At 41.8% G+C, this 16,793-nt stretch overlaps 1 protein-coding gene across 4 annotated transcripts in view; it reads right to left on the reverse strand.

Annotated features, from left to right (window-relative positions):
- The window catches only part of FARS2 (phenylalanyl-tRNA synthetase 2, mitochondrial), a 265,221-nt gene that overhangs the window by 45,212 nt on the left and 203,216 nt on the right, over window positions 1–16,793 (reverse strand). For 2 of the 4 annotated variants that reach the window (XM_035316395.1, XM_035316399.1), the window contains one exon: window positions 5,522–5,672. The exons of the other annotated variants lie outside the window; for them this stretch is intronic. In XM_035316395.1, coding sequence (XP_035172286.1) covers window positions 5,522–5,672 — 151 coding nt within the window. The remainder of the gene's footprint in view (window positions 1–5,521; window positions 5,673–16,793) is intronic. 4 annotated transcript variants of the gene reach the window in all.

The following is a 16,793-nucleotide window of genomic DNA, read 5'->3' on the forward strand; positions in this document are numbered from 1 at the left end:
TGTTGTTCCCTGAACTGGAGACTCTCTTAAACAGGGTTTAGGAAGTATTTTCTCAAAAATTCTCCTCAAAGAAAATAAAGAGCAAACTTGTGTCATGATTGCCTAAGTTGTAGCAGAAAGACACACATGCCACAGGCTCTCCTGCACCACAGTCCCACATGTGTGCCTTACTTGTAGGTAAACCACTGTAATTTGCATACTGCTGCACTCAGCCAGCAACTACTCCTGAAATTAGCTCAGTTATTCCTACATTACTGACTTTAGAGTTATATAGGAAAAGACTGGTATTTATTATACATAAGATGGAGCAATTTGGTGGCCTGACCTCAAACACCATCATCTCTGCTAGTACATCTTCTTTGTTTGAATCAAGGTAACAGAGGAGGAGATTGTCCTTCTGAGATTACAGGTATCTAGCTACCTTGCTCAGAGTCACCTGGAGGCCACTCCAGCATGTTCTCTACTTTGCCTAATTCTTGTGATACTCAGCCAGGGTGGGGTAACACAGCAGCAGCAACACTCTGTTTTGAAACACTGTGCCAAATAATAGGAAAATCATTAGGCGTGAATACTGCTGAGGGTAGCAATGTTACTCATGGTCCCCTCTGGATCGTCTGCAACCACCATGTCTCTCCGCTGCACTCACACACACAAGCTCTTCTCCCCAGCCAGTGACATCTCTCTGCAGAAATGGCTGAACAAACACAGGTGCTGGATGTGTGGATTCAGTGAGGGATAGGTCCTTAAAAAGGAAGAGATGACAGAAGAACTCTGCAGCTGTTAACAGAAAGAAGATGGAGACCACAATATCCCTGTGACATTTTAGCACAGTAGTCTCTGTGAGAAGGTGAAAACCCAGAGAGACAATTTGGACAACCCAGCAAGATCTTATCAGCTGAATAGCACGAAGTATATAAAGCGAGACATTTGCAGATCCCATTCCTCAAACCCCCACACTTTTCATCCACAGGGTTTAATAAGTATAATGATGCCTGATACTATTGTGATTTTACTTCAGCATCCATATGAGGAAATGTTATTTCACCCTGCACTCATATAAACCTACCACAGAAGCTGAAGCATCAGTCTAAAGGATGAGTTGTGTGGGATTTGAACAGTTGCATGACAGTCAAAATACTTATAAGCATTTCTAAACTGGATTAGAGCTTTCTTATATTGCTAGCACATCTGCATAGCTGGGAACAAGCTTGGTCTCTTGGATCCCAAGAGAGCTTGGTTCTGATTTTATATATCTCACAACACATCACAGAAACTCCACAGGAATTAATGGAGTGAAAGCAATGTAAAAATCTGAATCAGTTTCTGCATTCACCTACAAAGCTCATGCTTAGAACCACACTGTGTTGGATCAATCTTCAGGTCTTCTTTCCTCTTCCTCTTCCTCTTCCTCTTCCCTTCCCCTTCCCCTTCCCCTTTCCCTTCTTCTTTTCAAGCTTGAGCCAGTATCTATCTTTTCCCCAAATACCAGGTGAGAATTTCAGTAGCACATGGATGAGTCAATAAAACTGAGGTTTCATATTCAACAGCATCCTGTTTGCACAGATTCTTCTAACCTGTCTCCAAGTCCTTCTCCATCCTTCTCGGATTTGCCCTACTGTACTCAACCAACACATCTGTCTGACTGGCTGCATGTGTGATGAAGCACACCAGGGAGCTGATGTGGTTGAAAAATGACCAGTTAGGAAAAAAAAAAAAATTAAAGACTTAGATTCCCAATCACGTTCACTGAACAGCCATACCAGTCACTGTGCCAGCACAGTGCGGGGGGTGAGAACAGCATAAACCTTATGCTGGCAAGAGAAATGCATGTGGAAACAGAGGCTAAAATCACAAGCTGGCAATTCACTGAATTCACATAAGCACTAAAGCACATTCATGTAAAAAGATCATGTAAAAATATTATGTTCAAAATGAGACTCAAATGTAAGGGAAAGGAAAAAAGATGTCTGGCTGTTCCCAAACACTGCTGAGTCCAATCTCCTGACCTATTCCCACTGAAGGCAATGGAATGACATCTCTTTATGCCAACTGAGGATTTAGCTGACGTTTTACAAAACAAGAGGGATGGCTCCCTGGGTAGCAATGTTTTTAAGACTGATCAGCAGAAGCAGCCAGTCAGATCCTCTTCTTAAAAATGATACACCACTTTGGTAGGAAATGAAAGAATGTGTTCAAGACAGAATGAGAAGAGGTAAGCAAATACAGCTGTGCCAGTTGAACTTTGCAACAGTTCAAGCTCTTTTGCCACCACTTAAGTCTGAGATCAATGGTTTAAGCAGACCTTACAAGTGTAGGGTCCTTCATAGAGCCTCTGCTCTAGCATGAGTTTCATTCTATGCAAAGTTCTCCTTTCTGGCAAATGTAATACCGGCCCTGCAAAGAGGGAGCTCTGCCTGTGAGCTCACTCTTTCGGTATTTCATCAAACACAGCAGCGACGCTTAAGAGATTACTTCCATTAAAGATTAATCTGTTCACGATCGCTGCCTTTAACTACTCCCCTATATTGTGAGACAGCAGCCCAAGCTGACTGTTTGGCGTTCACATATTGAAAAGCAAGGCTGGATAGAAGTAGGGTGTGGGGATCAAGAGAAAGAAGTAATAACTGTGAATCACTCCTTTGCTGATCAAAGGCATGGTTGCCTTTAATGAATAGTTACGTGGAGGATGTGAGATAATCCAACTGGGACTGTTATGAAACTTAACTATGAGATACTTTGAGTAACGATCTATAAAGCTGCTAACTGGATTCAGTAAGTTGTTGAGTCATTACCATGTAAGACTGGGTTGCTCAGAGTGGTATGTGAAATCCATATGGCTAGAGACACTGAATGGCTTGCTTTTGGTTAGAGGAGATGATGGAAATGAGCACACTCATACGTGGATTTTCAAACATAAAAAATGAATAATATAAAAAGTAATCAGTTTTGGTTATATACCATCCATGCTAGCACTACTTTATCATTTAACTTCTAATTGAAGATGTCCTGTGATTGAGACTTAGCAGGCATGAAATTAGCATGGATTTTTAATGTTTTGGGAAAAAATAAAGTAGATTCACTGCACTGATGTATCTGCTGTGACATCAGCTCAAAGTAAAATGAGGAGTAGGGAGAAGGATGCTGGGTACTACGTATAAATCACTGATCTTTCACCTCTTAGAACATTTTCACATTCAAACTGAGATGCTAAATGAGCTGAGCGCTTAATGCAAAAAAAGAGCAGAAATTACAAAACCACCACTATGGATATAATTCATTCTGGAGTAACTACTCCAGCAGAGACCAAGGGCTGAGCTAGTCAGACAACTCTATTATCTTTCACCTGAAGAAAGTGTGATTAGTGGAGGAAATGTCACATTTACACTTAAAATTGTTTCAAAGACGACTTGTATCTTTTGGCACGACTCAGCCATCTTAAAAATATTGTGCGAGAGAGAGGCAGAGACAGCAAAGAGCACTCCTATTTATGATTTCTCACCCTCGCATTAAGCCATGGTGTTTAGCCTGAATATTCAGGATCTCAGCACTTGGCACATCCCAGGCAGCAGCGCTGTATTGCTCTCCGCTGATCCTTGGGGATGCAGCACCGGGTCTCCTGGAGGTGCAGGCTTCCAGCACAGAGTCTGTGCAGCTCCTACTGCCCAGCACAGCATCAGCCTGTGGCACAGCACAGAGCAGCAAGACAAGGAGCAAGGAGGAACTGCATCTTCTTCACTCCCTCTGCTGCAAAGGGGGAGTCGCGGCCTCTGCAGCTGCATTATAACAGGTGGAAAGGGGGCACAGGCAGTCAAACTCGACTGGGGAGGAACAACTAGTAATAAATAAGTTTCTCTGGAGATTATCCTCAAAGATGACCTTGGCAGCATCGCATATGAAATCAGTGTCTCTTCTGAAGATGTCCTTGAACACTCACCACAACAAGAATCAGAGCGTTACTTCCCCTTCTCCCAATTGCAGTGCTGCCTTGAGTTGTGCAACAAACACGACCATTACACATGGCAACTCTATTACTGTTATGGATTATGGGTTTTGTGCATCTTGTTTTGTTTTTGATGGCAACTACTCTCATTTTCCGTCTTCTTTTTCTGTTCTTTCTCTCTTTTTCTTTCTACTTTCTTTTTGATTTGGCATTTGCTGGCATTGAGCTGCAAATCCTGTACATGGAGCCAACTGAAGTTACTTGGTAAACACAAAGGAGCCGTAAAATCTGCTTGAAAGCTATTTTCAGCACAAAGGTACCAACTTCATGCATGGTCAGCCTTATTGGTTAACCCCCTAGAAACACTGCACAAATCATAGAAACATAGGACAGACTTGGAGAGGATTCACAATTCCACCTCTCTGCTGAGTTTCCACTTGACACTTCTCTTTTAGCTTCATACCATCTTTGACATGTCATCCATTTTACTCCCCAGCCCTTACAAGGGCCTCCATTGTAAATCTAAACTGAATACCACAAAAGATTGACTTGATCTAGATGAACTCGATCCCTTCAGTACTGAAATTCTGATGGAAAATGATCACAACAGTTAAATTTGGCTTATAGCATAAAAAATCCCTGCATCACTGAGTAACAGACATCCCAGCCCCAAGTGTTGCATGGCTTGTAAAGGTCACCAACTAAAAGAATAAATGGTCCAGGTTGAAATTATTGGCTTTCTCTTTTTTTTCTTTTTAATCAAGAAATGAACCAAACTTGTGGCTTAGTGAAAATGTAACCTGTCTAGTGTTATAAACACACCTATAGACACATAGTATCTGTGATGTTCACTGGCTTTGCCCTTGCTATTCAGGACAAGCACACCTGCATGCTTTCTGCTTTCTCTGGAGAGCACAAACTGGGCAAACATGGTTTTAAGTGGTAGAAAGCAACAGTAAAAGCAGGCTCAAGGAAGCAATGCACAGGCAGAAAGAACTATCTGGTCTTTTGCTTGCAAGCAAGAATAGTATCTCAAGAGTTACAGACAATGCCAAAAATAAAATTTAAGCGTACTCACATACCGGGATGCTTGAATTACAGTGAATTACAGAGCTTCCATCCATCAGTTGACCTGTGGAAACCAACCGTGTCCATGCTCCTAGCCATAGCAGCAATACAGTAAAACCCATTAGCTTAAACTGCTCCTGTAAAAAATATTTAAGAATGCACAAACTTTCAGCCTGTGCGGATGAGCAGAGGTGGCAATTCATTCAGCTACAAAAATGGGATCAGTTCTAGTTACCTTATTTAGAGTTGCTTGGCCTGCCTAAACTAATGTGTTCATCTCTGTCAAACATCAGACATCTCTGACTATGGCAGGTATCAGAAGGGGAAGCAGGACTGGGGAGGACAGTGAGTGACAAGGACTTGCTGAATGTCATTAAATGAATCATTTAACATGTGAAGAAAAAAACAGGCACTTCACTTAGCCTTCCTAAGAAGCTCAGTTCAGTAGAAGCTCCCATCCACAGAAAAGTGTTTTGAAATCCTTGGCGAATGCAATACACACATTTGACATACCTGGATGTTATGTACAGGACCATCTCTGTGCATGTCAGTGGTCCTGCTCCAGGACTGCTGAGCTTGTATGGGAGACAACATGGTATCTCCAGGGATAGCCTGGCAGTGTGGAGTGGCAACACGTGCCTGAGTATAATCCCTACTACAAACCCTGGAAAATAAGGAGGGTAAAACCTTGTGTATTAATGCTTGATACATATTTATCGAAGTAATATCATATCTGCTTAAGTCTCCTCTTCATTAGATATTTCAATAAAGAATAAAGCAGTCTATCATGAAACATCTGAGCAAGCTAAATGGGCAGTTTATCAGACAAGCAAGGAAGGACTAGCAGTTGATCTGTCACCCTAAATTTAACAGGTAAAATCAGCCTGTTTCTCTTCATCACAGCTATGATGGTGAGAGAGCACTAAGTTCAAACACAGATATGATTAATCTAAACTGTATTCTCTGATGTGGTAATAGCTGCAAAGTTTGCCTGCAAAGTGGAAAGGCAGTAACCAACTATTTTTGTATGAAAAGGACAGTCTCCAATAGAAGGCAAAGGGCATCCATGTGACTTCTCTGCTAGACATGCCCCAAAGCCATGGTTTATTCTCTTCCTACACCTTCTTCCTCTTAGAAGAGCAGAGAAGGCTCAACTGCCCTGTCTCCAGCAGTGGTAGCAGCTGAAGCAGCCCTTGCCTGACTCACTCCTGAAGCAGCACTGCTCCTGCTTTGTGGACACACATCTGGTTGTGCACACAAGTGACACCAACCTGGCTGAAGGACCACATCTCTCTCTTATTTTTGGTTTTCAGCTAGATCAACTCCCCAGTTTAGTTCATTGACTGGAATGCAGTAACACAGGGGACCGCACGAGTGCAGGAGTGAAGACTGGGAATGTTTAAATAACAGACGTTTTTGCCACAGCCTAAAATCACAATTCCAGGACCAAAACCAGATAACCTGTTAGCTTAGCTCCTACTGCTCTGGGCTCTCAAAAGCAGCTGTCAATGCAAGATGTGGTATCTTCAGTGGGTACAGCCCAGTACCAGCACTTGAAAGTCTTAATCCAGGCTTTCTTAGGTTTAACTGAAAACATCCCTCATATCCCTCTGGCTAACTTCAGAGTGTCACTGGAATGTAAATGATACTGCTTGTTTGTAACCTGTATGAGAATCAACAGATCAGTGCAATGGGTTCACTCTTCAATACATTCATTTTCATATTCCTCATAGTAGCAGAGCTTCATGGAAGAGCAAGTAGAGGCTTGTGGGATTTTGCAAGTTTGTCTGGGTGAAGGCATAAGAGATGTTGGCTAATTTGTGTTTCCTTTCAGAAATGCAAGAGCCACCAAACAATCACAAAATAGAGCCATGATTAAACAACTGTTTGCAGGCGAGCATGGAGATGCCCACACACAGTAAATCTGCCCTGCTTCTTGGGAAAGTTTGCAGCCCACTCCAAGTTCATTCCTGCTGTGTTAGACTGCTCCCTGTCCTCAAACTAGCTCATGTACAGGCTTTCTAAAAGCAATGCAAGCTTTGGTTTATACCTTCCATTTACATTTAGAAGACTTTTACAGAGACAACTAAGATTTTCCAAAGCCAGTCCTGCCATATTTATAAAGAGGACAAAGAACCCATAAACACTAGAATTGAATTTGGGGAAAACAACTACGTGCCTTTGTTTAACGTTCATACTGGTAGATCTCTATACTGTAAAGCAAAGTATGTGTAATTGGAAAGATGGAAATACATTTCTAACTGATGTACTCTCCTATGTTATTTAGTATATAAGCTCTATAATACAACTATATATTGTTATATTCAACTGAGCAGTGCTCAAATAGAGTTCAGAAAGAAAAGTACTTCCAATATTTTTGTGTTAGCTGAAAATTGCCAATAATTTTTGTTGCAAAAACATTTTCCATGCACTTTGAATGTTCCTCTGAGACAAGAGTAAAAATACTTGTGCTGTGAAAATGATCCATTTTACAAGCATCGAACTATTTTTATACCCTACTCTTCAGTGTGCTTATCTATGTCTAGATCAGTAATTTATTTGTGAAGTTCCCTGAGGAGGGTAGGTGGGAAGCAAAGAAAAAAAAATAAAAAATGTATTCTTTAGAGGGAAAGCTACTAGGTGCTGAATTCTGACACCTCACACAAAACAAGCATCACCTTACTATTGGCATGGCTTTACAGAAGTCTAAGAGATGCTCAGTACTACCATGAAAAGCAGAACCAAAATCTGATGCTGACCATCCAGAATATTCAGAATATGGACTACAGAAGTGCCACACTGTATTGGGATTACATGTCAAGGACTTGGTGGGTTGGCTGCATGCGTGGCCTTTGTGAGCAGATCCCAAAAGTTGCCCCATGTCACGTCAGAGCCAGCTCCAGCCGGCTCCACAGGGTCCTACAGCTGGCCAGAGCCAAGCCATGAGTGACACTGGTTGGGCCTCCGGGAGAGCAGACTTAGGAAAGGGAGAAAACTGCTGTGCTACAGCAGCTGGGAGAGAGGAATGATCACCAGCCCTGCAGCCCCCAAAGCGAGTGCAGCAGGAGGGCAGGAGGTGCTCCAGGCAGGCAGCAGCAGTTCCCCTGAAGCCTGTGGAGAGGCCCCTGGTGCAGCAGGCTGTCCCCCTGCAGCCCATGGGTCCCACACGGAGCAGATCTCCACGCTGCAGCCTGTGGAGGAGCCCCTGGTGGAGCAGGTGGATGTGGCCTGGAGGAGGCTGCGGCCCATGGAGAGCCCCCACAGGAGCAGGTCCCGGGCCGGAGCTGCAGCCCGTGGAGAGGAGCCCACGCAGGAGCAGGGGTCTGGGGGGAGCTGCCGCCCGTGGGGGACCCGTGCTGGAGCAGTTTGCTCCTGGGGGATGGACCCCATGGTACGGAGCTGTGTGGGAGCAGTTCTTGAAGAGCTGCTGCCTGTGGGCAGCCCCCCCAGGATCAGTTCAGGAAAGGGGTTTTCAGTTTACTTTTAGTTTCTTACCATCCTAGTCCACTAGTGATAGATGATAAATTACATTAATCTCCCTATGCTGAGTCTGTTGCCTGTGACAATAAGTGGTGAGTGATCTCCCCTGTCTTGATCTCAACCCTTGAGCCCTTTCCATTGTATTTTCTCCCCTTTTTTCTTTGAGGAGGGGGAGTGAGAGAATGGTTGTGGTGGAGTTCAGCTGTGTAGCAGGGTAAAACCACCACACATATCTATTTATCCCTTTACATAAATCACTGTAAGATTACAGAGAAAATTCAGACAAGGTGTAAGTAGGAGGGCATGTTCACTGATTCCATTTGAGACAAAAAGGAACTGCTCCACAGCATTTAGAGGTGGAGGTAGGTAAACGGAGATGTGGAATGGCACAAAAGATGTTGCTTGAAGCATTCCCTGAAGCTGGTAAACAACCAGCTGCCTCAAGTCTTTTTTTGGAAGCAGATCCAAGAGGGATCTGCTTGTAGTCTTGGACCAGGGTCCTCCCCTATCCAACAAAACTCCCCAGAGTGACATTAGGAACTACAGGAAGCCTCTCTTTGCTGTCAGTGGAGGGATGACTGACAGACTTCAAAAGCTGGAAGCCTGTCAGGCTTCGCTTCTTCTGTGAACCTCTTTTTCTTTTTGGTGTATTGAGAGAGCAGGCAGCCTTACAGCATTCCTCCTCTTCCTTTATAGTGGGCTAGCACTGCGGGCAGTATCCTTTGTGATGAGGAATTAAATGTTTGAAAGGTGCAAAACTACTACAGGATCAACAGCTTAAAGACAACTAATAATTCTCCTTTCTATCATCCAAAGTAATTTCTGTTTTGTTAATGAGAGACTTCTGCAACTATAACACTATATCTAAATGTAAAACAAGCAAACTGTACTTCTGAACACTTGAATGACTCCAGGTACACCTATTATATGCACATGTGCCAAATGTGGGTACTGTGGGACTTGTTAAGAATTCCTGCCTGCATAAGGTATTTCCTGCAGCCCAGAAGGAGAATATTCTTTTAGTGCAATACAAGCCCAAACTCATATTTAAAGCAGGAACTGTTAATCCCAATTGGATGAAGCAGTAGATTTTCATTACATGGAGCACAGAGGAAGGAATTGTTTGTCAGATATGTCTCTGGAAAATTTGCTTACAGGAACATGTCTGATCCTATAATAGAGGAAGGGCCTATTTTTGGGAAAAGGGTGTACCCTGAAGGTTTCATACATCTGTTTTGATGAACTGCCCTGGAGATTTTCTATGTTGGTTTTCCTGAAGAGGAGGCTGTGCAAAGAACTGCAAATTTTTCCTTTTTGCAAAGGTTGCTACCTCTACTGGAAAAAGACAAGCAATGAATGTACATTTTAATGTTACTCAAGACACAGTTTAGACCATTGTAGCAGGGAAGGCACAGAGACAGACGTTTCAGAAACCCACACCCTCTTTATAAAGGCACAAAGCAAAATGAAAAATGGAAGAGCCATCCTCGCTGATTTCTCCTGTAACAAGAACTGCAGCTCTTCTGTCAGTGCCTAACTGAACCAGGCACCAAAATACTCAGATCAAAGCAAGCCGACTTGTTGTGAGAAGATGGGGAGAAGTGTATGCATAGTGACTCAGCCAGTACTCAGACTCCAACAAGAGACTTAACCACCTTCCTTCCACCTGTGAAACTGTTAAAATCCTAGTCCAGGATTTAAGATCTGGCTTTCTGGGAACATAACGCCCAGAGTCCCTGCACCCACGCAGTGTTGTGGGGATGCCTACAGGTCTCCTATCAGGACTAAAAGCAACTTCCATTCATGCCCTCTTCACAAGAGAGTCTTTCAGGCAGCCAACACCCTCCCATTCATCAGAGGCAGAGTTTAAATGCTTGCATAAAAACACCAATTAACATTTTCTATCTCCCTCCTGCAACTAGCTCCCTAACAGGCTGTTTTATAATGCTCATTTTGTGAAGACTGTATCTTTTTATTTTAAAAGATCACCAGGAAGACCTCCCCACTTAGTTGGGGAGACAGAGGGAAAATGGACTGTCAATGTACACTAAGCACCAGAAGGCTTTTAGTGCACAAAAGGATATACAGTTTGGGCACAAACTTGTGGTGGTTTGCTCCTGCACTTCACCTCATTCATTTAAGCTAGTATGCATAAAGACATACCTACACAGACATGCAGCATTTTCTCACTTTTCATCCTGCCTGCCATCTATGCCAATGCTGTTTTATTGGCTCTAGTGGCATAACCTCCCTACTTAGCCATGCAAGGAAACACACAGGCTATGAAATCGACTTTAACTGTCAGGATTCTCCTGCTAATTCATATGTTTTTTAATTCCATGCCCTTTAGGTCTATAATAAATATTACCCTTGATAAGTTGGAGCACGAATTAAGCTAATATTGAAAGAATCTGTCACACTACTTATTTATTGTTCTAATTTTATGACTGCTTTGATGTAAATCTTATCAGACATTGGCTAGATCTAAACAGAAATCACTAAATCACCCAATGCACTAATTCAATGGAAAAGCAAAAAAAGTAGTATATTAAGTATGTTACAAATGAAGTTGTTAAATCATTCATTACTCGCTGGTTTTGAAATGCTTTTTGTTTGTTGAGTAACTAATAAAATAAAAAGAATCTATTATTGCAATCTATATTTTTCAGGACATTTACTATGTCTATTTTGGACTTACCTTCTGCACAACAGAAGTATTCATTCATCAGCATTTACAAGTATTTTAAAGCTCACCTAACATTTTCCATGCTGCATGTCTTTGTGAAACACATAGCTGAAGAAATAAAATTATATTCATATTCAGGAAGGATTTACTTTGAGTGAGTGAGGGTGTTTATTTTCACTGTGGATGCCCCACAAAGAGTTTGTGGTTTGTGATCATCTTTATCTCCCTCTAGGTTCACAAAGAGCTGAACGCATGTAGCAGCTCACAGGATCAGAACCAGAGGTGGACCTGGTAAACTGTTATGCAGTTTCACTTCATTAGGACTTAATGTAGTAAAAATCCCTGATATTTTCATTTGTAGATCAAAAATGTCAGTCACCTAGAGGAAAATATTCTTTGAAAAGATGCAATTGTGTCAATTCAAACAGGTTTATTGAATTCAATTACAGATTATATTTCTGATTATCTTGTTCATCATCCTACAAACCCAGCAAGGAGCAAAGGGATAAGGAAGGAAAATATATAAGGCTGCAGGTTGCATTTTACATGCTCAGCTGTTAAAGCCATTGATGTTAAGAATGTCCTTTTGATGAGGTCAGTGTTTATGAAAACTCTATAGTCACATTTATATGTCAGTCAACACTGAACTGCAACAGAATCATTTAAGCTTTAGGGTGAGAAGTCTTTTCTCTTGAACATTTTCATGACACTGAAAAAAACACCATATTAATACACCTCATAAAGAAGGGAAAAAAAACCTTCAAAATGCTAGAGTTTTTTTCATAACTCTCTTTTTGATGCCTGACACAGAAACAGTGGCAAATCCTTGTTCCAGCTGGACCAAGGGGAACCCCCAACAGGACACTCAACTTTCATCTTTAAAGAAGAAAAAAGAAAGGAGGGTAAAGGCACCTAGAAACTTTATCTTTGTAATCAAATGAGGAAAACTATTCTGTGATCTATTAATACCCCTGTCCTCCTGGAGAGAGGATTAAAAAAGTTTTTGAAGATGTTTCAAAACTTCTCTTTTTGCAGTTGCACTAGGGATCATGCGCTCCAACTTCACTGGCAGCCCCTTCGGGGAAAAAAGGAAAGCTTATCTTATCATGTCCTTGATGGCATGCTGCTCTCAGAAGGAAGGGACAGCACAGGATTCCAGTCTAAAAATACAGACCCAGATTTTCTCCTTTCCAGATAATATCAGCATACACGCTTTCAAAAAAAATAACTTAACTGTGGGAGAATCCTTTCACTGGGAAGTGCCCTGCAGTGAAGACACTATGATGCTTTTTATGACTGCAGGACAGAACATGACAGGGGTTAAACGGCACAGATAATCTCTGCTGTATTAACGGCCTTTACAGAGCCCAGTGATGGAAGAAGCGACAACATCACTTAGCGCAGCAGCGGTCCCTGTCGGCCTCAGGGCAACATCAGAGAAGAGGAGGAACCACTGAAGATGAGGCAGCTGCAGCAGTGAGGTTTGGGAACTCCCAATTTAAAACACTGTTGATGTATCTCTAGTTTACATTAACTCCTGCCCGAGGTCTGAACAACTCAAGCTGCTCACGTGCCCTGTGCTCAAGTCCCCTGACCATCTTGGTAGCCTTATACAGGACTTGCCTTGTCAACGTCTTTCTTGTAATGTCAGAAATCAAAGTATTTTTATTCTAAACAACCTGCCATCCTGTGACTAGATACTTCAGGTTGAAAAAAAAAAACAACAAAAAACTAAAAAACACAAACAAACTGCTTTTCATTTCCGCAGAAGATACTTCTGTACTTAAAAACACTGTTTGGCCTTTATATGGGATTCCATTCTTTTCTGCTGCAGTGGGGTTTCTTTAGGCTCTTACTCCAAATTTAGAATAGCATGGCAGCTGTGGCTGTGTTTCCTTCAATTTGTATCCTCACACTGATTTTCCCATTGCATTAATCTTCGGTTCCATATCACCTTAACCATGTAGCAAAATTCCACCACTGTAGTTTGCTATTTCTGGAACTGCTACTCATCTAACAGCTGTTATTTCAGCATAAAAACAGCTTCTTCAGGAACAACCTCTATGTAGCTAGTGTCCTGGGTAATTTGATTGACTGCCATGGGGGTACCCAAAGATAAATCTGAGTTAAATTTCAAACAAGAATTGTGTGCTTCTTTGATCTGGAGGTAGTAACCTGCAAGTGAGTTAAATAAATAGTTTTTCATTATCCCACAGAAGAAAAGAAAAAAAAAAACAAAACACAAATAAACAACAAACTCAAATAACAAGAGGTGAAATACGGGGACTGAAGACCGAACAACTTACAGTAACAGAAGGATTGGTGCTGTAATGCGGATCAACAGCTCTCTGATCTTTTTGAGCATCCGATGCCAGTTCATTAAGAAAGCAGTCCCATGCCCAGCAAACAAAAATTCTCCAATAACAAGTCAAGGGAGGAAGACTCTTCTCATCCATTAAAGGCTGAGTGGATGTGCTGAAGTAGGAAGATTTCATTCACACCACTCATATGTTAGTTTAGTCTTCCCACAAACCCACTGGAGACTTTTTGCTCAAGAGAAGATTGTGTCAGTGATTATTTATGCACTTTTGTCATGAAAGATTTCTTTTTAACTCTTTTGAATGTGGTGCCTTCTAAGTGCATTGGATGTTCTTGCTATATCTGCAAATCAGTAAGTACAAGCATGCAGCCAGCCTTCTCTGCACTATTCATTATTTTACATTTCTCTATCACGTCACCTGTCATCTGTTTCCTCCCTAACCTAAGCAGTTCTAATACATTTCATTCATCCTCACGTCTCATACATTTTCACATCTCAGACAACTTGTGCTGCCTGAGTATTTTTTCCTGATGTTTGTCAAGATGCAAGAACCAGATCTGAACACACCTTATCATGGAGGGGACAGACCCACAATATATATAATAGCATCACAATATTTACAGCCAAAATCAACCATGTTTCATGCCAACTCAGTGCTTCATTTCATTCAAAGAGAAAAAGGAACAATCAAATGGATAGGAAATTAAATCAGAGTGTGGGATATATGACTTCAGCTGAGCAATTGTCCTCCTTAAAGACTGCAAGTACATTGAAAAGACTACTATCTCCTGCAACAGAACTACCTACACATACAAGCATTTGCAGTGTTATGCAGCACCCATTTTTGTGTCAAAATCATAAAATTATACTAAACCTACTTCCTAGGTCATCAGCAATGATTTGTTCCTAAAGTTAACTCCGTGTATTTAGAATTCATTAGCATCTGCAAGAATTCCAAAATACTCCTTTCTGACATGCATTCTTTCGCTTTAGCCATATTCCCCAATATATTTGTATTGCCGCCATTGTTCTTCTTCCCTGCAACAAATTTAGTTCATTCTAGAATAAGGTTTAAGGACTTGTACGTTGCAGGGGAGCTGAATTTCACAAGGGATTACATAGTCTCATTATCAGCACAGTCACTTTATTCAGTCTGAGACTCCTTCAGAAATCCTGGCAACTTGCTGTAATTCAGAGGCTCATGTTGCTCCAAACTCTTTCCTTCTCAAACACGTTTAAGCTTTATTACCCCTCCCTGAGCTACTGTTTACAGCTCTGAGGGATGGCACATCCACACTACAGACAGCGGAATAATGCAGAGCTAGGCTTGTAACAGAAGCAATCCAGCTGCAACAGCAGTGTCCGATGCAGGACAATTTACCCTAATTCTTCATAGGTAGATCAACCTACACATACCACAATTTTTGGTGACTAGGCTATTTCCAGAACAAGGGGACTCGTTTAAAACTGGCTAAGGTGCCCGCAGGACTCAGAAGCCAACTAAACTGGATCTGCCATGAACAAATCAGTTAGCTCTTCCAATATCCAAGGCATCCTTAATGTCTCTCTGCTTTGATGGCTTACAAAATTTCAGTGGGATTTCATACTTGCCTCAGTCCTACTAGCACTGCTTGTACGTATTCATTCATTCTTCAAGGCACCTGTCATACTCTCCCTGCTGTCAGCAGACGTCATGTGAAACATCAATCTGGGGTCAGGAAATTGTTCAGACTTGTGATGGCTCTGGCTCTCACAGCTCCCTCCCCTGAGACAAATGGGGCGTATGAAGACATGGGCATCCAAGAAATCCAGACCCTTGCAATGGGCTGATATCAGAGGTGAAATCAGAAACGGTGACTCTCCTGCAGCCCAGTGCCCTCAGCAGCATGGTCTGCTCTAGTTGGGTTGCCTTGAAGGAACAAACCAGCTCATCGGATGCTCACTGAGCATCCTCCAAGCCCGTGACCAGCAACAGAGAGCCACAGGGAGAGGCAACATTCATTAATGCAGTGGCTATGATTTCCATTGGCCCCAAGGAAATTTTGCCCAGGAAATTTTTATTGCTATTTGTAGTAGCCAGCGTGGCTCAGCCTCTTGTATAAAAGCAAGAGGGACTGTGCTTTTGAAGACAATACATGACACCTCTTTAGGTAAATTTTAAAAATGAACCAAGCTGGCACCTGCAGGCCAAACTCTGCAGTTTCTTCGAAATTCAGGAAAACTGAAGTTTGCCACACACAGCTGCTGTAATTCCCCAGGTTGGCACTTAGTCATCAGTCAAAGCTACTCTCACAGCACAGAAGTAGATTTCTTTCCCCTCCATTGCTCTTTAATGTTATTGAAATAAAAATAGATGGAACTGTGATTTGTCACATCTGATGTTGAGTCCTCATCTAAGCACTAAACTTTGGCTTCCCTCCCTTTAGAAGATGTGACTTCTATAAAGATACACTACATCTGTGCTGGAGCTTTCTCCATAATTCAAGCAGAAGCCACTAGTTGTTACAGCCTGCTCAACACACACTGACCTACTTCATGTCACAATGAAAGGTTCATTCATACCCTGTATTCGCTGTATCAAATAGCTTCAGATTCTTTTGCTAACAGCAACAATTGTTTTGAGCAAGTCACTTTTTCTTCCACGGTCATACGTTTTAACTTAATAAATTATCCTCCTATCAAAACTTTTACACTGCAGGGGAGACACTAGGAGACACAACCAGCTGCAATGCTCAAAAACCTTTGTGATCCTTCCAGCATTATCTTGCCTGTCCCATAAGGTATGCAGGCTTTATTACATACAACATGCAACATGACAGGTTTTGTTGGAAAAATATATATAACAGGGCCAGGTTCTGGAGGTGCTGAAAACGGGTACAGCCTTCAGGAGGACCTCTGGAACACCAGGCCTGCTTTCAAGGCACAGATGTACAGAAATGTGTGAGTGCCTGCCTCTGGCTGATGTCAGAAGCACAAATACCTTCACCGATCCAAGCTGAGGATAAGTAACTTTGGAAAATTTCACTAGGTGTTTAAAATGTAATAACTCCATGACAGCATCATTTGCTTCTAAACAAGTAAAATACACAGTCCACACTGAAGCTGTTCAAAATCAGTACATCAAACAGAAAAATCACTGAGCTTAGATGCTATAACTAACTCAAAATTTTGAGGAATTCTGCCATGGAAAAAAAAAAAAAAAAAAAAAAGTCTTGGCAACTTTTCCAGAAATTCAAATAACTTTTTGAGAAAATATCATTTTTATGTTCATGTGGGAATCATAAAAATAAAACAAATAT

Source organism: Oxyura jamaicensis, chromosome 2 (genome assembly GCF_011077185.1).
Source record: "Oxyura jamaicensis isolate SHBP4307 breed ruddy duck chromosome 2, BPBGC_Ojam_1.0, whole genome shotgun sequence".
Lineage (NCBI taxonomy): Eukaryota > Metazoa > Chordata > Aves > Anseriformes > Anatidae > Oxyura > Oxyura jamaicensis.